Source organism: Molossus molossus, unplaced genomic scaffold (genome assembly GCF_014108415.1).
Source record: "Molossus molossus isolate mMolMol1 unplaced genomic scaffold, mMolMol1.p scaffold_m16_p_12, whole genome shotgun sequence".
Taxonomy (NCBI): Eukaryota; Metazoa; Chordata; class Mammalia; order Chiroptera; family Molossidae; genus Molossus; species Molossus molossus.
In genome coordinates, this window is record NW_023425347.1 from 1,210,675 (window position 1) to 1,233,958 (window position 23,284).

Below are 23,284 nucleotides of genomic sequence, written 5' to 3' on the forward strand. Positions count from 1 at the left end.
ATGGAAAACAATATGGTGTTACCTCAAAAAATTAAAAATTGAACTTCCATTTGACCCAGTGATCCCACTTATAGGAATATACCCTAAGAAGCCTGAAACACCAACCAGAAAAAATATATGTACCCCCATGTTTGTAGCAGCACTATTTACAATAGCTAAGATCTGGAAACAGCCCAAATGTCCATCAGTGGACGAATGGATAAAAAGCTGTGGTACATATACACAATGGAGTACTACGCAGCTGTAAGAAAGAAAGATCCCTTATCCTTTGAGATGACATGGAGGGACCTGGAAAGTATCATCCTAAGTGAAACAAGGCAAACAGAGAAAGACAAGTATCGTATGATCTCACTTATTTGTGGAATATAATGAACATAACAGTCTGAGGAATGGGATAGTCCCAGAGATGTAGAAGTGGGGTAAAGACAATCCCCAGAAGAGAGGGTATGGTGCGGGAGATAAACCACAGAACTTATATGCATGTGTGCATGAACAATGGACATGGACAACAAAGCTGGGCACGGGGTGGGGAGGGAGGGGAAGGGGGGAGTCAGTGGGGGGAAAAGGAGAAACAGCTGTAACAAAAATAAATTAATTACAAAAAAAAAGGGTGCATTAACTGAGCACAAAGAGTATTCGTGTAACTGATTTCTAGTCCATTAAGTTCATTCTTTGGTGTCGCAGCAGATGAGAATTCAGAGGAGGCCCTCGGCCCCCCGGGAAGTCAGGCTGCTGGTGTCTCTTGTCACCGTGTTGGGAAGTAGGCAGCCAGCCTTATTGCTGTCAGTCAGAGTTCCACACACAGTCCTATAGCGTCAGGGTGCAGCCGAGATTGGCTCTCCCTGGCCAGGCGGGAACTCAGAAGAGGCGGCATCAGACTAGAGGCACCGTGGAAGGGGTGTTGCACCGCTGCTGAGTGGTGGCCCGGAGGGTTTCCTAGGCCGCAGCAGTGATCACCTTCCTGCCCCAGGCTGTTGCGTGACTGTTGGAACAGACGGGAGACACTGTCCATGTTTTGCTGCTCCAGCTGTTGCTAGCTGTGGTTGGCTCCCAGCATGCACTGTAGAGGACAGTGCAATGAGGGACAGTGGAACTGTGTGCTTGTGAAGTGGGGAGAAGAGCCAGGGACCACTAGGACCTTCTGGCTCCTCAGGTCTTGGTCTGGAGGTCATCAGGTGTTGCACAAGGGCCGACACAGGGGCATGTACCTGTAAAGCAGGTGACAGAGAAAGATGTGATGAAGAGACCTGTGAGGTCCTGGCTAGAATTCTGCATTTTTTCGTGAGGGGGACTCACGTGAATGAGAAATCACAGGTGCTTAAACAGAAACTCACATATAAACGCCATCCCAAAGAATGTGCAGCGAGATTCAAAGTAATAAACTCCCCAAGTAAGTTCTCTGCCAGTATGTGTGGCCCCACCACGCCCCACCTCTCTCTCCTGGAACAGTGTTGTGAGTGCTGGTGGGTGGGGCATTCTGCTCATGTCCCCAGCGTGGCCTCGTCTGATTGGGCGCCTGTCTGTACCAGAGCGGAGGCTCCTGCCCTGTGGGTTCCTGAGGGACTGGCTCTGTGCCCACCAGCAGCAGCCAGAGGGAATGAGGGGAATGAAGGTGCGTGCTCCCTGAAAGTGGCTGTCGTGTGGAAGAGACAGGGGCATGCAGATGTTCCAGGCTACAGACCTGTTTCATAGATGCTCATAATTGCTGTTCATTTAGGTCCCCAAATATCTCAGGTCTTTTAGATTTTATTTTTATTCTCACCCGAGGACATTTTTGCATTTATCTTCAGATAGAGTGGGAGGGGGAGAGAGAGAGAGAGAAACATTGATGTGAGAGAGACACATCCACTAGCTGCCTTCCACACGATCCAAACCAGGGCCCGGGACAAACTGCAACCGAGGTGTGTGCCCTTAGAGGGAATCGAACCCGGACTCTCTGGTCCGCAGGCCAACGCTCTAACCACTGAGACAAACCGGCCAGGGCCAATCTAATCTTTTAGATTTTTAAAGTTTGTATTTGGTCTTTTGAAAGTGGTTTTTAGTATAGTCAAAAAGTGGTGCCGTCACTACATCTAACCCCAGAACAGTCATCATTCCAAAAAGTAACCCTCTTCCCAGTCACAGCCACTTTCTGTCCCCAGTTCCCCAGCCCTGGAAACCACCACTCTCCTTTCTGCGTCTATGGATTTGTCTGTTCTCAACTTTTTGAGTGATCAGAATCAGATAATGTGTGGCCATTTTTGTTTGATTTCTTTCACTTAGCGTAGTGTTCTCTTTCTTTTTTATTTTTTTCCTTTATTGCTTTTACAGAGAGAGGAAGTGAGAGGGAGAGAGAGAAACATCCATGAGAGAGAACATTGATTGGCCGCCTCCTGCATGCCCCCCACAACCTGGGCATGTGCCCTGACTGGGAATCGAACCACTGACCTCTTGGTGCATGGGTTGACGCCCAACCACTGAGCCACACCCCCTGGACTAGCATAGTGTTTTCAAAGTCCACTTTGGTTGGCACATGTATCCACATGTCACCTGATGGCCCAGTGACAGTGGGTTAGCCCTTCATCTGCTGATGGATGTTTGGGTTGTTCTCACTTTGTGACAACTGTGGATAGTCCTGCTATGAATATTTATGTACAGACTGTGCTTGGACATATGTTTTCATCCATCGAGGAGTGGAATTGCTGGATCGGTTTTGCACTCCCACCAGCAAACCACAAGGCTTCCGGTCTGCACACTTCTGCTGGTGTTTACTGTCATCTGACTTTGTGGTCATAGCCCTCCTTGTGGGTGCGCCGGGGTCTTGGTCAATCTTTTAGCTTTAAAATAATAATGAAGGTTATATCACCACTTACTTTGGAAGGAAAACCATGTTGCTGATCTGTCAAGTAGTATCTGCAACGTGCTAATACGTCCTTTAAAGGTAGTGTTTAAAGAAGGCACAGTGATCCTTTGTTGTGGACTCCCTGCTCTGAGGCTGGGTGCCTCGGGTCGTCTGTGGGTGGAAATGCAGCCGCGGACGCGCTGAGCGATAGTGAGGAGCGCGGGCACCGCGGGAGCAGAGCCTGCCCAGACCCGGCTGGAGGCCCGGCCCAGCACGGTTCTCCCCTGCCCTGCAGCGTGGCGGGGCCTCGGCCACACCTGTCCATGTTGGTACTTCGTCTCCTCGAGGCTGCTTCCCCAGACCCTCTCCTTTTCTCGTTTCTGAATTGTCAGGGCTGGTACAGGGAAGTGCAGTCACAGTTTGGGTGAGGAAACATCTATCCTGGGACTGGCCTTTGGCTCGTGTTAAGAAACGTGTGTGCGTGCGCGTGAGCGTGTGTGCATGTGTGTGTGCACGTATGTGTGTGCGTGTGTGTGTGTGCACGCGCGTGTGTGTGGTTTTCGTGTTTTGTTTTTCCTAGAGGCCGGAAGGGAGGATATGATGACTCTTAGCAGGCCCCAGAGGTCCATGCGTGGGTTCCCGGCCACATTCCTCTGCCACACTGTGAAATGACACACAGTGCAGATTCCTGGGAAGACCTGGGCCTCATTCCACCCCCCAGCTGGCAGCCTTGAGTCCGGGCGGGCTGGTTCACACAGGCACAGCAGAAATCATGGTTCCGGGCCTGAGGTGGGTCTCAGGGCCCCCACTGCACTTTCCGCCCCGGGACCGGCCCTGCAGCGGCGGTCCTGAGTCTGCCCGCGGCCCGGCAGCGGCGGTTCTGAGTCTGCCCGCGGCCCGGCCGTGGCGGAGCTCCAGGGACAGCCTGTTCTCCGCTCTGGGCCCTGGAAAGTTCTCTCCCACGTGGGTTCCACGTCTGCTGCCAGTGGTCCGGGCTCGTCCTGCGGGCCACTCTGCAGGCTGGTCCCGGCGGCAGGCTAACGGAAGTATTGGCAGAACAGCTGTGCCCCATCCCCACTGAGCTGGCTCGCAGGCCAGCCGCCCCGCGGAGTCTCGGGCAGACGGTGGGGATGCGGTTCCCACCGCCGCCCCGTGTTGCTGCCGTGGCACAGGGACACGGAGGGACGTGACCCCTCAGGCCTTCTGGGAGGAATGCTCCTGGAGGGCCAACGTGCGTGGTTCCATTGTAGGTGAATAGTCTCTGCTCTGGAGCTTTAGCAACATCTGTACTGTGAGATGTTTGCGAAAAGCCTGCGAGACGAACAAGCAGTTTCGAGAACAGTGATGGGGCCAGAACCAGAGGGTCTCACTCGGCCTGGATGCCCCTGGGCCCAGGCCCTTCAGGTGGTGCTGCCTGCAGCTGTGAGGTCCCCTCTGCTTTCGTCAGAGTGCAAAGCCATTTAAGGACCCACATGGGTGCCTTTCAACATTTCGCTTCCTTTAGCTTCGCCTGGTGCTGAATGCTGCGTGTTCTTCTGTGACTCCTCCTTCCACCCAGGAGAGAGCCAGCTTTGGTGCCACGGTGCTCCTCCTGCGGGACAGGGTCCACGACACGGACCCAGCCTGCACCTGGTGGGCACCCCAGGTGCCTGTGTCTGATGCACACAGAGACAGGTGTGCTCACGCTGCAGGACAGCAGGTGTGCTTTGGAATTGAATCGCTGTTGACAGACACTGTGTTCTAACCCTGGCCAACGCTTGCTGTTGTCAGACGTTTTAATTTTTGCCAATCTGATGGGTGTGAAGTGGCGTCTCCTTGTGGTTTAATTAGCAAATCCCTGATCACCAGAGCTGTGCTGAGTCTCCGCATGGACGGAGGGGTCGTTCATGTGGGTCTCTTCGACAGGGCCTGTTGGAATTACTCGCCTGTTTCTTGGACACAGTATGTATCCAGTATTTAGCCTATTGCCACTGTTCTAAGTACTTTTGGATACATTAAGTTTTAATCCTTCCCCGTGAAGTGGGGTTTATTCTGGTGAGGAAGCTGAGGGACTGACAGATGATCTTACTCAAGTAATTCAAAATTCTGTTGAGATTTGCATTGGAAATGCAATTGAACTACATGTCAATTTGAGAGAAAATTACAGCTTTTCTGAATCTTTATACTCAAAAGCAATACTTCTTCCTTTTATTTAGGTCATCTTTAATATCTTTCAATGAAGTTTTGTAATGTTCTCCATAAAGGGATTGCACATTTATTCTTACATTTATTCCTAACACCATTTATAATAGCAAAAAGAATTCTTTAATATAGTTTATTAAATTTTTTTAATGTTTGTGTTTTAATACTTTTAAGTATTATGTACCCTAACTGCTTATGATTGTACAGAAGAAACAGTTGACTTGGTATATTGGTAGCTGTATCCAATAACCTTGCCAAGTTTTTATTAATTGTACACACTTCCAGTCTGTCTCCAGTGCACGGCGTCCGGCACCGTGCTGATGAGGAGTGACTGACGAGGCACCTTGGCCTTCCCTGATCTTCAAGGTCACAGGTTGGAGATTTTCCTGTGGGCCGATGCTCGTCCGCTCAGCCACACGGCTGGGCTGGCGGCATTTAATTATGATGTCCGCCTGTGTCCGAGAACACGCAGCACCCGATACAGAGTTAGCACACCGCTGTGTAAATAAAGACTCACAATGAATAACTTCTGTAATCGACAGAAATAAAACACCAGGGACCCTCTCCAGCTTCAGCTGTACCTGTGAAGGCCGGTGCGGTGAGGGGGTCCCGCCTCCGTGTCTGCCCGGCCCAGGCCCCGGGGGCCAGCCCACCCTCCTCTGTGGAACTGCCGAATTAGTGCAAAGCAGGTAAATTCAGTGTTTGCACAAATTAAACCCAAATCATTCGCTTAAATTCAGGCTTATTGTTTTAAAACTTAATAGCAAACCCTACTTAGTAGCCAAAATGTTAATTCCAGGCTTGGCTGTGTTCATGCTTCTCTGTTATGTATCTGAAGTGTTTGGAACCCTGACAGAAGGTAGAGGAGAGATACAGACAGGCTTCCGGAACGTTTTTTCTGACTGACCACGTGACATACGAGCTTTAGAAACTGGGGGCCTGTCTGTCATGAGAGGAAAGGCTGGGCTCCCTGGGCCCCAGACCCTCTCCCTCCTTCTCCGGGGAGGCTGGGCTCACCTCTGCCCAGGACCTGGGCTCAGAGCCTGTGGGGAGCTCAGTGCTGTTGGACCCTGGCCCTGACCCTCTGCCCTACACTTCTCCGTGGCCGGGAGCAGGCCCTCCTTGTCGGTGGGGTCCCCAGCACCAGTCACAGCAGCCCCTCCCCACGTGGCAGACTGTTTTACTGCCCTGGTGGCGAAGGACTGGGCGAGGAGGAGAGTGGGGGTGGGGTCCTTGAGGTGCTCTGCTCACACTTCCGTCCTCAGCGTCCCCCTGCCTAAGGGCGGGGCGTGGGGGCATCGGGGCATGGGACTCCTTTGAAAAATACCTCATTCTGTACACGGGGAACTTTTTATAACTGACTCAGATAGTGCGATCAAGTCGATATTGCGAGCTCTGTGCTGTTTCTGTTCGCAAGAGCGAGCCTGTCCAGGCTGGTGATGCCGTGGAACTTGGTAAACACACTTTAAGCTGTTTCTGGTGGTTCTGCAGTGGGTTCTGTGGGGGTTCTGCAGTGGGTTCCGTGGGGGTTCCGCAGTGGGTTCCATGGGGGTTCTGCGTGGGTACCACAGTGAGTTCTGGTTCCGCAGGGGGTACTGCAGTGGGTTCTGGTTTTGCAGGGGGTTCCGCAGGGGGTTCTGGTTCTGCAGTGGGTTCTGGTTCTGCAGTGGATTCTGCCATGGGTTCTGCATTAGTTCTGCAGTGGGTTCCATGGGGGTTCCGCAGTGGGTTCTAGTTCCACAGTGGGTTCTGGTTCTGCAGTGGGTTCCACAATGGGTTCCGCAGTAGGTTCTGCATGGGTTCTGCAGTGGGTTTTGTGGTGGGTTCTGCAGTGGGTTCCACAGTGGGTTCTGCTTGGGTTCCGCAGTGGGTCCCGCAGTGGGTCCTGCAGTGGATTCCGCAGTGGGTTCCACAGTGGGTTCCGCAGTGGGTTCCGCAGTGGGTTCTGCAGTGGGTCCTGCTTGGGTTCCACAGTGGGTCCCGCAGTGGGTCCCGCAGTGGATTCCGCAGTGGGTTTCACAGTGGGTTCCGCAGTGGGTTCCGCAGTGGGTTCCACAGTGGGTTTCGCAGTGGGTTTCGCAGTGGGTTTCGCAGTGGGTTCTGCAGTGGGTTCCGCAGTGGGTTCCGCAGTGGGTTCCGCAGTGGGTTCTGCAGTGGGTTCCGCAGTGGGTTCTGCTTGGGTTCCACAGTGGGTCCCGCAGTGGATTCCGCAGTGGGTTTCCGCAGTGGGTTTCCGCAGTGGGTTTCGCAGTGGGTTCCACAGTGGGTTCCGCAGTGGGTTCTGCAGTGGATTCCACAGTGGGTTCTGCTTGGGTTCCACAGTGGGTCCCGCAGTGGGTCCTGCAGTGGGTTTCACAGTGGGTTCCGCAGTGGGTTCCGCAGTGGGTTCCGCAGTGGGTTCTGCAGTGGGTTCCGCAGTGGGTTCTGCTTGGGTTCCACAGTGGGTCCCGCAGTGGGTCCTGCAGTGGATTCCGCAGTGGGTTTCACAGTGGGTTTCGCAGTGGGTTCCACAGTGGGTTCTGCAGTGGGTTCCGCAGTGGGTTCTGCAGTGGGTTCTGCAGTGGGTTCCGCAGTGGGTTCCGCAGTGGGTTTCGCAGTGGGTTCCACAGTGGGTTCTGCAGTGGGTTCCGCAGTGGGTTCTGCAGTGGGTTCCACAGTGGGTTCTGCTTGGGTTCCACAGTGGGTCCCGCAGTGGGTCCTGCAGTGGATTCCGCAGTGGGTTTCACAGTGGGTTCCGCAGTGGGTTCCATAGTGGGTCCTGAAGTGGGTTCTGCAGTGGGTTCTGCAGTGGGTTCCACAGTGGGTCCCGCAGTGGGTCCTGCAGTGGGTTTCGCAATGGGTTCCGCAGTGGGTTCCGCAGTGGTCAGTGATCTAACACCAACCGGAGTCACAGAACACCTGGCACTCACTGTGCCAAGCACTGGTAGGTATCACCTCGCTTCAGCTCACAGATCCCTGGGACTGAGGTCTGACGCCCATCTCACATGTGGGCTGAGTCACAGAGAGGCTGGCATGCAGCGGTGTCAGGGTCTCAGACACATCACTGTGTGGCCATCGTCGAGGGTCACAGGCCCTCCTGGTGCCCTTCTTTGCCCTTAGAGCTGTGTTCGCAGGGAAACGCTTTTAAGAAAAGATGATGTGGCCCTGGCCGGTTTGGCTCAGCGGTTAGAGCGTCGGCCTGTGGTCCTGAGAGACCTGGGTTCGGTTCCCGCTAAGGGCATGTACCTTGGTTGCAGTTTGTCCCCGGGCCCGGTTGGTTGTGCAGGTGGCAGCCACTCGATGTGTTCCTTTCACATCGATATTTCTCTCTCTCTCTCTGTTCCTCTCTCTCCCTCCCACTCTACCTGAACAAAAAATGGAAAAATGTCCTCGGGTGAGGATTAAAAAAAAAAAAAAAAAGAAAAGATGATGTGGTTAGCTGGGCAGAAACGAGGACCTGGACAGAGCCAGCGGCTGCTGCTTCCCTTCCTGACCCAGAGCGGGTGCTGGTCTCGTCCTGACCCCGACCTTCCAAGGTGCTTGGACACCCTGGTGCACAGCAGCGCAGGTGGAAGGTGCTGGACATCGAACTGGCCTGGTATCCAGGATGGAGGCCTGCACGGTGCCTGGGCACAGGGGCTGTGTGTGCGGAGGGTCACGGAGCAGTCAGCTACCAGACCCCTTGTCAAGGTTAAGACCACGGTCCCTACACTGGGGTGTGCTGGGGACTCGTCGCGTGCTCCTCCAGGGAGCCGTTGCTAGGACATGTCTAGGAACGTATCCGTGGCGGCTCCCAGTGTGAGGGTGTCTACCCAGAAGGCAGAGAAATCGGCACTTGTCCAAACCGGATTAAGGTGGACACCGACCTGGATGCTCTGTCCTAACAGCGACCCCATCCACACCACTCTTCCTTCCCAGGCTGAACAGGCCGGGTCGGGCGAGCCAGGCGGCTGGTGCGGGGCTAAGGGTCGGTCCCCTCGTACAAGCCCCAGGGCCTCGGACGTCAAGCTGGAGAGCATCCCTTTGGAAGTGGGGTGGCACGTCCTCTCGGAACCCGAGTCCATTCACAGAGCCTGAGAGGTGGGAGAGGGCGTCCCAGCAAGGACAGCTCATGAGCCTGTGCTGCTCCTTCACCGGCTGCATGAATGAGCCAGAGCTGGTGCGGGCTGGGGTGCCGTTCTCGCCTCCCCATTGAGTGCAGTTAGGGCTCCCCGGCGGTCTGTGCCCTGAGACCTCTGTCTGCTTCCCTGGCCGCAGCACCCCGGCTCCCGCCACGTGAGTTTGCCTCAGCAGACAGCCTGGTTTCCACAGCCCCGTCTTCATGAAGAGACAGAAGACTTGTTGCCGGTCATCAGTTTTATTCTCTTGGCGTTACCAGGGACTATAAGGACAGCTTTGATTATCTGCGGGTTCGGGAAAACCAAGTGTTTGAGGATTGAGGTGTTTTGTCAAAGGGCACGTTGCAAGGCCACCACCGGCCCGGGTGTCTCTGAGCCCCAAGTTTCTGCTATAAATGCAGCACACACTCTGCGGACACGGGTCCCACAACTGCCCCTCTCTCTGCACGGGAGGAACTGCACCAGCTGGCCTGGCCGTTGCCAGACTTGATGTTTGCTCTAGGAGCTGGTGACACTCCTGGGAGGAGCCGGACAGCGGGTGTCCGGCCCCGTGTTCCCTGCGGTCTCTGCTGTTGTAATGGATGGGCAGCAAAGTCTCGAGGTGGACGGGGCCCAGTGCCCTGGCTTGCCAACTCCTGACTTCTGCTCATGTCAGATATGTTCACTGTCCCTTTGTCGTCACTGACGGGGGCCTGGTGTGTGGAGGGTGGGTTGTATTTGAGACAGTGTATGTGTGTGCGCGCGCGCCCTCTGTACAGCTATGAAAGGTGGGTCCCAGGGGCCTGAACTAGGCATCCTGGTCTCTAAACAGATACTTTCAGTTCTCATGAATGACCGAGAGGCGGGACTGCCACCCCAGGGTTCAAACGTCTTTGGACGACTCTGATTATGTCACGTTTACCAGGTGGTCAGACCAGAATGCTTCCGATTTCCTTTTAGACTAGATGTTAGCGAGCACCGTTCACACTAGAGGGAACGTCATGAAGTGACGCCCAGGCCCTGGGCCAGCACTGTCCTCAGAGCCGCAGGGACCCCAGAGCAGTGCCAGGTCACAGGGGCAGAGGCGACAGGAGAACCTGGGACGCTCCCGGGTGGTGGGCAGCAGGGAGGCCTTGCAGGCGCCGGGGGAGTTGGGTCCTCTGGGAACACAGCTGCGCACAGAACAGGAAATCGCCAGGACTCAAAACCCGCCTTTGCTGGCCTTTGAACCGCCGGCCCTCGGTGTGGACGTTGAGGCAGAGTGGAGGGCAGAGCTGGGGAGAGGCCGTGGGTGCGGGGCCCCACAGCCACCTGGAGACCCTTGGAACCAAGGTGCTGTGCTGACGCCGGGCTCCACCTACAGGGGCCTGCACCCCTAGCCCACAGCGTTCTCGTCAGATTGGCCTCTCCCAGCCAGGGTGGGGCAGGCTCTTCTTGGATTCAGGGAACTGGGCGTGCCCAGCTCCATTTGGGTGTCAGGGCGCCACTGCAGGCTTCTCTGCCCGCAGCCCCTGTGGGTCACTGCGCTGCCCCAAGGCCTCGGGCCTGGATGGGGCGCCTGCGTTCCCGCCCGAGGGCCTCCCCGTTCAGCTCTGCTCACTGTCTCCTCCATGACCCGCCGTTTCCTCGTGACCATGGGCTGTCCCACTGCCCTTTTCCCCAGGTCGCCACCCCACTGACCTTTCCCTGGGGTTGGAGGGGAGGGGAGGGGCTTTACCACGAGTGAGCAGCTGGGCCAGGGCGCTGCCAAGGCCCTCTGACTGCAGGGACAGGAGGGACTCGCTCAGGGGGCTGAGAGGGTGTTACAACTGGATGCGGAGTCCACTGCCGCCCACACTGCTCCTCCACACCTCGCGAAGGTGATCCAGAGGTGCGCGTCCCGGAATCCCCCCGAGGCACACGTCCCTGGGATCCCCCAGAGGTGCGTGTCCCCAGAATCCCCCCAAGGTGCGTGTCCCTGGGATCCCCCAGAGGTGTGCGTTCCCAGAATCCACCCCCCCGAGGTGTGCGTCCCTGGGTAACCCAGAGGTGCGTGTCCCCAGAAACCCCAGAGGTGTGTGTCCTGGAATACCTCAGAGGTGCTCCTTCCCGGAATTCCCCCCGAGGTGCGCATCCCGGGGATCCCCCCCCCCCAGGTACACGTCGTCCCCGGGCCCCCCCCCCCAGGTGGGCATCCCAGAGTCCCCAAGAAGCTTCTCCAGGCATCTCTGTCTGCAACCCAGGAGCACATTGCTGGTGAGGGGGACTCTGGGGAGCGGTGGCCTCGCCAGAGGCCATCCTGCAGAGACCTCCCATCAGTGCCCTTTGAAAAGCCAGGTGCTCAGAAAGGCAGCCATGGGTGTCAGGAGCTGCCCAGACTGTGCAGAACGCATGAGCCTGGGAGGGAGGAGGGCACATGCACCAGTGTGCACCCCGAGGCCCAGCCTGGGCTGACAGCAGCATGGAGCCAGGCCATCGGGGTCTTGGGCTGGCCGTGAGTGGGGTCTCTCATTGTTGGATGATTTCAGGGTCCCATCCACGTCTCTTCGTGTGGGTAGGAAATGTGAGCTCCTGGTCCTGGCCAGGTGGAGTGCTGCAGCCACCGAGCATCCTTGCTGTGAGCGAGGGCAGCCCTGCTCCCCCAGGGACAGGCATCCTCATTCTAGGATATTTTTCCATTGATTTTTAGATCAAGTGGGAGGGAAGGCGGGAGGGAGGAAAAGAGAGGGAAAAAAAAATGTGAGAGAGACAGATCGATTGGTTGCCTCCTTTATGACCCCTCCGGGATTGAACCCAAAACTGAGGTATGTGCTCTCGACAGGGAATTGAACCCACCACTCCTGGTCCCTGGGTCAAGCCACACCAGCCAAGGTGTGACATTGCTTTTCATCGCCGTTCACCTGGAGGGACACACAGGTGACTCCATCCGCATGGGCAGGAGGGCTCTGAGGCAAACTGGCCTTCCTTACCCGCTCTGGTAGCAGCTCCAGCTTCCAGCCAAAGCCGCGAACACCAGCAAATTCCTTGCCCAAGTGCGTGGGCAGCAGACTTGAGAAGAAGGCCTTGACAACGTCTGGGAAAATCAAAAGCGGGGCGGGGAGGGAAGAAAGTTACATTTGCTTTTTAATCCTCCCCATCTGGCTGAAATGAGAGGCTCGGCCAAGGTCATTCTGCGGCCGCACACGGCTGTATGCTCGCACAGCACGAAGCAGTTGGGGTGCTCATCCCGCCTGTGTTCGGGCAGGCTGCGTGTGTCTTTCAGCGACCTGAATAAGAGGATGTGGGACTCCCTGGAGCCGGGAGCCTGGTAGGGTCCTCACTGTCACAAGGGTCCACGCATTCTTGGAAGAATGAGATGCAGATCTGGGGAGGGAACCCGCAGAATAAACAGCAAGGAAACACAAGCCTGAGGGTAGCTTCTAAAGAGAGAAAGGAAGAAAGAACTCGCGAGAGAACTACTGTGACACTGAAGCCTGGGGACCTCCGCCCTGGAGTCTAACAACTTGATCATAGATTCATTTGTAAACTAGAAGGTAGACATTCTGGTTAAATCGATCACAGCATGAGGAGGCCAAGAAACCGTCCTGTCCACGGAATGCTGAATCGAAGGAGGTTCCTGTTAAAAGTTCTGTTTCAGCCCTGGCCGGTCTGGCTCGGTGGTTAGAACATCGGCCCGTGGACCAGAGAGGCCCGGGTTCGGTTCCCGACAAGGGCACGTACCTCGGTTGCAGTTTGTCCCCAGCCCTGGTTGGGTCATGTGGGTGGCAGCCAGCTGTGTCTCTCACGTCGATGTTTCTCTCTCTCTTCCCCCCTTTCTGCCTCCCGCTCTGTCTGAAGATAAATGCAAAAATGTCCTCGGGTGAGGATAAAAACAAACAAACAAAAAACGTTCTGTCCTAAGGGGAAGTCACTGCCTGGGGGCCTCCATAGCATATGAAGGTCTTTGGCTTGGAAATGGTTTATGAGCTAAAGAAACCGTGACTCTGACCTCAGACCCTGCAATCTGACCTCTGACCCTGCAGTGTGACCTCAGCCCCCCCGAGTGAGTCAGGATGCAGACTAAGCTGCTGCTAAGACTCAAGCACTGGGCCTCGAGGAAGAAAGTTTCCTTCCTCTCAAGTCGCAGTTGGGGGCTCTGCTCTCCGCGGTCACCAAGGACCCAGCTCCTTTCCTTCCTTCCCCTGAAGTACGATCTTTGTGCAAAGGCTGGGTCCCCACACTCAGCCGTCCGGTCCGTGGGAGGGAGGGGCGGGCACGGAGTCTCCTCAGACACGGTCCAGGTCCCGAGCGTGCACAGATCACCTCCACTGACAGATGTTGGCAGCTGGCCATGCTGCCTGCGCGCGAGGCTGGCCGATGGACTTGCTAGCAGGGTGCCCCTGACCCCAGCCGGACCGGGGGAGGGGGACGGTGACGCTCGGGGGAGTGCGCTGTCTGCCAGCTTCATGACCCTTGCAGTCCTGGTTTGTCTGAGTTGGGCAGTGTCCCCTCCGGCCTGCTCCCTGACCCTGGCAGTGTCTGGGTTCATGTCCCCATTACCTGTGCCCTCAGGTGTGTCTCCAGCCCCGTGCCTTTGCCCAGGCCGCTCCCTCCACCTGTGTTAGGTTCCCCGCTCCCCAGGCCCAGCCACTGTCAGCCACAGGATGTCTGGCTACATGGACCCTGAACCTCACACCCTGGGGAAGTGATGCGGAGGCCAAGTTCTTCCGGCCGGAGGCCACACCCCCACGCCCTCCCAGGTCTTTGAGCCATGGCCTCGGCAGGGCAGGCTGGGCGGGTGCAGCGTGGAGCCCAAGCAGGCCCGGGGTCTGGGGGGAGGGGGCGGTAGTCTGGGGGGCGGGATAGTGAGAAGCTGGACATTTCCTCAGCGAGTGGGACAGGGAAGGAGACGGGCTGACCAAACTGGCCGAGAATTTAAGCGGATACAGAGGGCCTTTCCCTGGAGATAACATCCGGCCTCGGTGGTGTTTCAGCTCCAGGCCCAGGAAAGCAGCAGAACCAGGTGGGCGACACCAGGCCCAGCTGCCGTGACAGGACCCCCTGCCCTGATCTGACCACTCAGTGGGGACCATGACCTTGAAGAGGCACACCCAGAAAGCTGGTGAACATTCTGCTGAGACCCCCCTGAGCTCCCCGCCTTTACAAACCCTCAAACAGGAACCCGCTGCTCTCCCTCCCAGGAGCACACTCCTGCCTTCCAGCCCCTGCTCCTGCCTCCCCCTTCCTCCCCGCCCCCCTCCTTCCCGGCAGCACTGCTCCGCATGGGCACCTGCTGGGGGGAAGCCTGTGTCTGCAGTGGCCTCCGTAACAGACTGTGTGGGCGGCAGGCACCCAGGTCTCCCGGGGAGCTCCCTGAGCCCACAGTAACATTCGTGAGCTCTGAGTCATGAGCCATAAAATCACCATTGAAGGTTTAGGTGTGTTAAGGCCTTGCAGGGGTGGCCGGTGTTAATTACCCTGGGGGCGTCCCAGACGTATTTCCCTTTTCTTTCTTCTCCTTGACCCTGGGGCGGTGCTGCAGGTCAGTCCTCCAGAGGGCAGCACACGCCAAGGGAGAGGGTTGTGAGGACACCCAGGGGAGCAAGCGCTCCGTGCCCTGGGCAGGCTGGGCAGGCTGGACACTCAGTCCCCCCCCCCCCCCCAGTAGCCTGCCTGCCCTGGGCCTAGTCATGGACCAACTCGTTCATCGCATCAAGGGCTCCGAGGGGGCGGGGCTGAGCTGAGATCACCGTCCTGAGCACTGCCTGGCAGTGAGACCCAGGTCCTGCCCCTGGTAAACTGCTCCTCAGCACAGTCTCTGGCTGTGACAGTTTTGCCCTCCCTCCAGAACGTGTCCCGCACCTTAGAAAGGCTGCCCCCTCAGTGTCGCTCTGTCAGGTGCTGACCTTGGCGTTTCAGCGGGATTCCTGGGGTGCAGTGTCTGCCTCTCTCTGCCCTTCCCACCCAAGGCAGCTGGGGGGAGCATGGCTGTCTAGACATGTTGGGGCCCTGCCCTCTGACCTACTGCCCTGGAGCAGTGGGGAGGGCCGTGGGCCCCCCGCTCCCAGCCCTGCCCTCTGACCTGCTGCCCCGGAGCAGTGGGGAGGGCCGTGGGCCCCCCGCTTCCAGCCTGCCCTCAGACCAGCAGCCCCGGAGCAGTGGGGAGGGCCGTGGGCCCCCTCCCAGCCCTGCCCTCTGACCTGCTGCCCGGAGCAGTGGGGAGGGCCGTGGGCCCCCCGCTCCCAGCCCTGCCCTCTGACCTGCGGCCCCGGAGCAGTGGGGAGGGCCATGGGCCCCCCGCTCCCAGCCCTGCCCTCTGATCTGTGGCCCCGGAGCAGTGGGGAGGGCCGTGGGCCCCCCGCTCCCAGCCCTGCCCTCTGACCTGCTGCCCCGGAGCAGTGGGGAGGGCCGTGGGCCCCGCTCCCAGCCCTGCCCTCTGACCTGTGGCCCCGGAGCAGTGGGGAGGGCCATGGGCCCACTCCCAGTCCTGCCCTCTGACCTGCGGCCCTGGAGCAGTGGGGAGGGCCGTGGCCCCCCCCCCAGCCCTGCCCTCTGACCTGCTGCCCGGAGCAGTGGGGAGGGCCGTGCCCCCCCCCCCAGCCCTGCCCTCGGACCTGCTGCCCGGAGCAGTGGGGAGGGCCGTGGCCCCCCCCCTCCCAGCCCTGCCCTCTGACCTGCTGCCCCAGAGCAGTGGGGAGGGCCGTGGGCCCCGCTCCCAGCCCTGCCCTCTGACCTGCTGCCCCAGAGCAGTGGGGAGGGCCGTGGGCCCCCCGCTCCCAGCCCTGCCCTCTGACCTGCGGCCCCGGAGCAGTGGGGAGGGCCGTGGGCCCCGCTCCCAGCCCTGCCCTCTGACCTGCTGCCCCAGAGCAGTGGGGAGGGCCGTGGGCCCCGCTCCCAGCCCTGCCCTCTGACCTGCTGCCCGGAACAGTGGGGAGGGCCGTGGGCCCCCCCGCTCCCAGCCCTGCCCTCTGACCTGCTGCCCCGGAGCAGTGGGGAGGGCCGTGGGCCCCGCTCCCAGCCCTGCCCTCTGACCTGTGGCCCCCGGAGCAGTGGGGAGGGCCGTGGGCCCCGCTCCCAGCCCTGCCCTCTGACCTGCTGCCCCAGAGCAGTGGGGAGGGCCGTGGGCCCCGCTCCCAGCCCTGCCCTCTGACCTGCTGCCCGGAACAGTGGGGAGGGCCGTGGGCCCCCCGCTCCCAGCCCTGCCCTCTGACCTGCTGCCCCGGAGCAGTGAGGAGGGCCGTGGGCCCCGCTCCCAGCCCTGCCCTCTGACCTGTGGCCCCCGGAGCAGTGGGGAGGGCCGTGGGCCCCGCTCCCAGCCCTGCCCTCTGACCTGCGGCCCCGGAGCAGTGGGGAGGGCCGTGGGCCCCGCTCCCAGCCCTGCCCTCTGACCTGCTGCCCCAGAGCCGTGGGGAGGGCCGGGGGCCCCGCTCCCAGCCCTGCCCTCTGACCTGCTGCCCGGAACAGTGGGGAGGGCCGTGGGCCCCCCGCTCCCAGCCCTGCCCTCTGATCTGTGGCCCCGGAGCAGTGGGGAGGGCCGTGGGCCCCGCTCCCAGCCCTGCCCTCTGACCTGTGGCCCCAGGAGCAGTGGGGAGGGCCGTGGGCCCCGCTCCCAGCCCTGCCCTCTGACCTGCGGCCCCGGAGCAGTGGGGAGGGCCGTGGGCCCCGCTCCCAGCCCTGCCCTCTGACCTGCGGCCCCGGAGCAGTGGGGAGGGCCGTGGGCCCCGCTCCCAGCCCTGCCCTCTGACCTGCTGCCCCAGAGCAGTGGGGAGGGCCGTGGGCCCCGCTCCCAGCCCTGCCCTCTGACCTGCTGCCCAGAACAGTGGGGAGGGCCGTGGGCCCCCCGCTCCCAGCCCTGCCCTCTGACCTGCTGCCCCGGAGCAGTGAGGAGGGCCGTGGGCCCCGCTCCCAGCCCTGCCCTCTGACCTGTGGCCCCCGGAGCAGTGGGGAGGGCCGTGGGCCCCGCTCCCAGCCCTGCCCTCTGACCTGCGGCCCCGGAGCAGTGGGGAGGGCCGTGGGCCCCGCTCCCAGCCCTGCCCTCTGACCTGCTGCCCCGGAGCAGTGGGGAGGGCCGTGGGCTCCGCTCCCGGCCCTGCTTCTGCGGCTTCAGAGCGGGGACTAGTCCTCCCGAGGCTCACCGCTAGGGCCTTCCCTGCTCCAGTCTGCGCAGAGCCGGGCCAGTGCCGTCCGGACCTGTGTGAGGCCTGCTGGCTCGCAGGGTTGCCCTGCCGGCCAGGTCTGCCACTTCCAGGCTTCCCGCTGCTCCGCCCCACCCGTCTCGGGAACCCCCAGCACGCTGAGGGCACGAGCACATGTGGGGCGCCAGCCCTGTGCCAGGAACTCGCCTCGCCCAGGGTTGGAGGCAGACACAGCCTGCTCTGGGCCGTGGTGGGGCGGGTCTGATGGGGGGGCAGAAGGCTCCCGGGGAGCAGGGCACAGCCTGGGGTGCTGCGGGGTTTGGGAGGGAGAGCGGGCGGAGGGGGTGAAAGGCGGGGACTGTTCAGAACCACGTGCTCGGTGGGCGTGGAAGCCTGTGCAGGAAGGGGCTCTTGGTGGGAACTTAAAGTGGAATCCAAGGATTTGAGGGTGACACCGAAACTGAGGGAAAAGGGGGCTCAGGGAAAACAAAGGCTTGCTCAGTGGTGGGAGCCAGGATGAGGAAATCGGGGTCGGGCCTGCGGGACAGAGAGTGACTCATTGAGACGTGGCATCAGACTGACACGCGCCCTGTAAGCCAGGTCGTGGGCACCAGTCCAGTGCCCACAGGGACCCCAGTGCAGGGCGCAGTGAGGAAGGAAGCGGATCAGTGCCACAGGGACCCCAGTGCAGGCGCAGTGAGGAAGGAAGCGGATCAGTGCCACAGGGACCCCAGTGCAGGCGCAGTGAGGGAGGCAGCGGGTCAGTGCCACAGGGACCCCAGTGCAAGCGCAGTGAGGAGGCAGCGGGTCAGTGCCACAGGGACCCCAGTGCAGGCGCAGTGAGGAGGCAGCGGGTCAGTGCCACAGGGACCCCAGTGCAGGCGCAGTGAGGAGGCAGCGGGTCTGTGCCACAGGGACCCCAGTGCAGGCGCAGTGAGGAGGCAGCGGGTCAGTGCCACAGGGACCCCAGTGCAGGCGCAGTGAGGAGGCAGCGGGTCAGTGCCACAGGGACCCCAGTGCAGGCGCTGTGAGGAGGCAGCGGGTCAGTGCCACAGGGACTCCAGTGCAGGCGCAGTGAGGAGGCAGCGGGTCAGTGCCACAGGGACCCCAGTGCAGGCGCAGTGAGGAGGCAGCGGGTCAGTGCCACAGGGACCCCAGTGCAGGCGCAGTGAGGAGGCAGCGGGTCAGTGCCACAGGGACCCCAGTGCAGGCGCAGTGAGGAGGCAGCGGGTCAGTGCCACAGGGACCCCAGTGCAAGCGCAGTGAGGAGGCAGCGGGTCAGTGCCACAGGGACCCCAGTGCAGGCGCAGTGAGGAGGCAGCGGGTCAGTGCCACAGGGACCCCAGTGCAGGCGCAGTGAGGAGGCAGCGGGTCAGTGCCATTGGGACCCCAGTGCAGGCGCAGTGAGGAGGCAGCGGGTCAGTGCCACAGGGACCCCAGTGCAGGCGCAGTGAGGAGGCAGCGGGTCAGTGCACTGTGACACAGCTCAGCTGGAGAACAGGAGGCTGTAGGGCAGCCCTGTGGCCGGACCCTCTAGGTGAGAGGGCTCTGCTCGCTCAGCGGCCTGGAACCTCTCGGGGAGAGCTCAGCGGGGGCAGCTTTGGGGTTCCAGCTCCCCCAGGGAGACTGTCTTCCCTAGAAAGGGAACCTGTGCTCCCCCAGCCAGAGGGGAGCTGACTTACATAGACAAGGATGCCTGCCCCTGGTCTCTCATAGATCCATCCTCATGCAAAGGATGACTCCAAATCCTCTCAGTATGATGGGTCCAAAAGGCACTGTCCTGATTGGTCAGAATAGAGCCACTGTGATTGGCTGGAGCTGTGCAGCTCCAGTTGGCTGGGGAGAGCCTCAGTCCTGATTGACAGGACCCCAGGGACTCTCTCTAAGGTGGGCTCAGGGCCAGGGACCCAGTGCAGGCGGGGGGTTCAGGGCGGGCTCCTCTGGGAAAGGCAGTTTGTGTGACAGGCCCCTGTGCGGAAGTGGCTGTGGGCTCTGCTTTGTATTTTATTTTTTTTATTTTTTTACCCTCACCCGAGGACATTTGTTTTGCATTTATCTTCAGGTAGAGCAGGAGGGAGAGAGGGAGAAAGAGAGAGAGAGAAAAACATCAATGTGAGAGAGACACATCGACTGGCTGCTACCCACATGACCCCAACCAGGCGGGGCACAAACTGCAACCCAGGTACGTGCCCTTAGCAGGAACCGAACCCCGGTCTCTCTGGTCTGCGGGCGGACGCTCTAACCGCTGAGCCAAACCGGCCAGGGCTGAGCTCTGCTTTTTAAAATGTGAGTGCAGGTAACCACCGGGAGCCCTTCTTCGTAGGTGTCTTTCTTTTTACAGGGTTCCCAGCCCACTGCTCAGAAGAGCAGTTGGAAGGACAGAGAATGTGGAGTCACAGTGTGAGCAGACAGACAGGGACGGTGAGTGTGGTCCTGCCGGCCAGGGGGGCGGCGGCCACAGTGCTCAGACAGGTGCAGCCACACCCACCCTAGAGAATCAGTGAAAGATGGGGTCCCCCAGACATCAGAAGTGTGTGCCTCCTGGCAACCGGGAGGACATGCTACTCGAGAGCACAGGCTGGCCGCAAAGCCGGGTCCTACACCCACGTCCTTCGCAGCCTCACTTGGCAGGTCGGGCCAGGACCCTACAACGCGCGTGTCTGTGGTAGCTGCAGGCATCCTGTGTCCGTGCAGCTGGTTGCTGGCAGCGGGCAGGCCGGAGTGGCAGTGCAGTGTGCCCTCCACAAGGGTGAGGACGGTGCCGGTGTTAAAATGCACGAAGGTGCGGAGGGAGCAGAGCGTCGGAACGAGGCGCGCACCGGCCGTTCCTGCTTGCCCTTGTCCATCGTGACAGAAGGACCGAACAGCTTCCGGGTCGAAGGCTCGCACAATCTGCTTTGGAGCATGGCCCTCGTCGCCTGGGGCCAGAAGACATGACGTCTGTCTGTGACAAAGGGACCTTTCCTTTGCGCTCCTAGTCGAGGCCCGTTTTTGAGATGAACAGTCAGTTCTTCTGACCTCAGTGGGTGTGTCGGCTTCTCCTGTGGCCACTAGTGAAGATACTGCCAGCACCGAAGGAGATGTGTTTACTTGTTAAAGTTGTGATGCACGGAGTTCAAATAGAACAAAAAAGATACTCTGTCGTAACTTCAACCTCCTGGCTGCAGGAGCCTCCGCCTGCCGTTCTGGGCGGGGCAGTTCTGGGCGGGGCAGTTCTGGGCGGGGCAGTTCTGGGCGGGGCAGTTCTGGGCGGGGCAGTTCTGGGCGGGGCAGTTCTGGGCGGGGCAGTTCCGGGCGGGGCATCCTCTTCACAGGAGCCTCCCTGGTCTCCACACACTAGCTGCCAATAGTGCCTGTTTGCCCGTTGTGACCACCAAAAATGTCTTCAGACATTGCCAAGTGTCCCCTGGGGGACAGAGCCGTCCCTGATGTCGCACCCCTGGGCGGGGGCTGACTGGCTCTTGTGTGCAGCCCCCACCTCCTCCTTTCTGCTCGCTGGCAGCCCCTGGACTGCAGCTCCACCTTGTGCAGCTGTCTGCACTGAGGCCGGCCGCGGGCCGTGGTGCCAGCTGCGGAGCAGCCCGGGCGCTGCGGGCAAACCCCCTCCTCGCGGAGCCCTGCCGTCCTCGTGGGCTCCGCTCGCTGGCTGGCGGCGGCGGCTTGTTCGCTCAGCTCCTGTCGCTGGCATCGCCGAAGCGGGCAGGGAGGCCGGGCTGCCGACACCCTGCTCAGTCCTCACAGCGCTTTCCCGTGTACCCCGTTCTCAGGCCGTCGTGCTGAGTCAGACTGAAGAAACCCTGGAGGAGGGTGCAGCTTTGGGAGGGAAATGGTTGGGTGTTGACGCGGGGGAAATAGTGACGCTTTTGTTTGATTTTTCTCCGGCACAGAACTAGCTTTGGCGAAGCTTGTTTAGTTGAGTGGGTGTTGGCACCGGTGAAGGAGGGAAAGCAGGTGGCCGCTGGTCTTTATGAAGGAGGTCCAGCGGAGTTACAGGCGCCCAGGAAGTGCTGAGGACAAGTCTCAGGGCAGCTGCCGAGCATCAGGCCGCCAAGAGTCCTGTTCGGGTGGCAGAGCTACTCACTGTCTGACCAGAGATGGCAAACCGCTTTTGGGAGGGTCAGCTAACCCCTGGCGGGGGGACAGGGACAGCCCATGATGTTGACAGGACACTGTCTTATGCTCCTCAAATTGTGCTCCTGGCCCTGGCCGGTTTGGCTCAGCGGTTAGAGCGTTGGCCTGCGGTCCGGAGAGACCAGGGTTCGGTTCCCGCTAAGGGCACGTACCTTGATTGCAGTTTGTCCCCAGCCCTGGTTGGGTCGTGTGGGTGGCAACCACTCGATGTGTCTCTCTCACGTCGATGTTTCTCTCTTTCTCTCTCCCTCTCACTCTATCTGAACAAAATATCGAAAAATGTCCTCGGGTGAGGATTAAAAAAAAAAAAAAAAATTGTGCTCCTGGCCCAGGCCGCTGGAGGCATCACAGCACAATGAGTCATGGTGGAGGGGTCTGTGACAGCTGGGGACCCCTTGTTAGCATGGAGGACGTATGGAGGACCAGGGTCCGGGGGTGGCCTCCGCCTCCCACGCTGGGCTGTCCTCGGGGCATCGTCAGCGTGTTCTGAGCTGCTGTGAAGTCTCAGAGGTAAAGTAAGGCACATTTTGTGGGGAGATCATGGTTGGAAATCCGACAGGTAGAAATAGCCCCTGTGGAGACCAGTTCGGCAGAGAGTAGTGGATGACAGCATCTGGAGGGGAGACCTAGTGGGGGGGGGTTGCCGCCGACCTTCACAGGTGTGGGGCTTCAGGCCGTTACCTGCTCCCTCCTGCTGGGGCCCTCACCTGTGAATGCAGCGCAGAGTGGGCTGGGCAAGCCGAGGCCTCCCACAGTGCCTGGCCCATCGCATGCCTGATTTGAGAGGTGGTCTCCATCATGGGTCCCCCTGCTCCATCCAGGGCAATGGGCTTACCTGTTCCTGTGAGGGGGTTCGTTCCTTTGAAATCCTTCCCCTTGAGGGCGTCCTGCAGGTGCCCCAGGACGCGGGAGCCCCACTGGGGCCCGAGTGAGTGACCTGCTGTGTTTTGCTTTCAGAGTCCTTCCCAGCCTCCCTGCGGCAAAGCCCTCTACAGCTACGAGGGGAAGGAGCCCGGCGACCTCAAGTTCAACAAGGGCGACGTCATCCTCCTGAGGCGCCGGGTGGATGAGCACTGGTTTCACGGGGAGCTGCGGGGCGCCCAGGGCTTCCTGCCCGCCAGCCACGTGCAGTGCCTGCGGCCGCTGCCGCCCGCCCCGCCCCAGGGCAAAGCCCTGTACGACTTCGAGATGAAGGACCAGGACCAGGGCTGCCTGGCCTTCAGCAAGGTAAGGCCCTCGCGCCACAGTCCCCAGCGATCGGAGTCCTGCCCCTGCTGAGACTTGCCGTCCCTCCTGGCTGCGGAGGGAATCGCGCCGCCTTCCCCGAGGTTCTGTCCGCTGGAAGGAGCTGGCACACAGCCTGCACTGGGCTGCAGCAGGAGGTCGGCTGCTCCTGAGCAGGACCCCCTGTCACCTGAGTCCCTGTCTAAGCGGTGACCCCGGTGCAGAGGGGAGGAGTCTTCCCAGGACTCAGGCCTTAGAGAGGGGCTCCCTGGGGAAGCTGCAGGTCCCAGGGCTGGGTGGTTGGGCCCAGAAACCAGCATGTCACCGTCCTGTCCTCTGGAGCACCCGCGGGAGATGGACAGGGGGCTCAGAGGGACCCTGGTTTGTGACAGACTGAGGGTGTTCACCAGGGAAGTCATCCTAGGGGAGCAAGTGAGAGGTCTTGGGGTTGTCACACATTGGGGGACATAGGTGCCTGAGGCCCCCCATCCATGACCCATGCCCCTTCTGTGCAGGTGCCACCCCTGAGGCCCCCCATCCATGACCCATGCCCCTTCTCCTGTGCAGGTGCCACCCCTGAGACCCCCCATCCATGACCCGTGCCCCTTCTCCTGTGCAGGTGCCACCCCTGAGGCCCTCCATCCATGACCCATGCCCCTTCTCCTGTGCAGGTGCCACCCCTGAGGCCCCCCATCCATGACCCGTGCCCCTTCTCCTGTGCAGGTGCCACCCCTGAGGCCCTCCATCCATGACCCATG

The 23,284-nt window shown here is 60.1% G+C and overlaps 1 protein-coding gene across 1 annotated transcript in view; it reads left to right on the top strand.

Annotated features, from left to right (window-relative positions):
- SH3RF3 (SH3 domain containing ring finger 3) overlaps nt 1-23,284 on the top strand; it is a 362,137-nt gene that overhangs the window by 196,881 nt on the left and 141,972 nt on the right. The window contains exon 2 of the mRNA XM_036257011.1: nt 22,260-22,529. Within this exon, the coding sequence (XP_036112904.1) occupies nt 22,260-22,529 (270 nt within the window). The remainder of the gene's footprint in view (nt 1-22,259; nt 22,530-23,284) is intronic.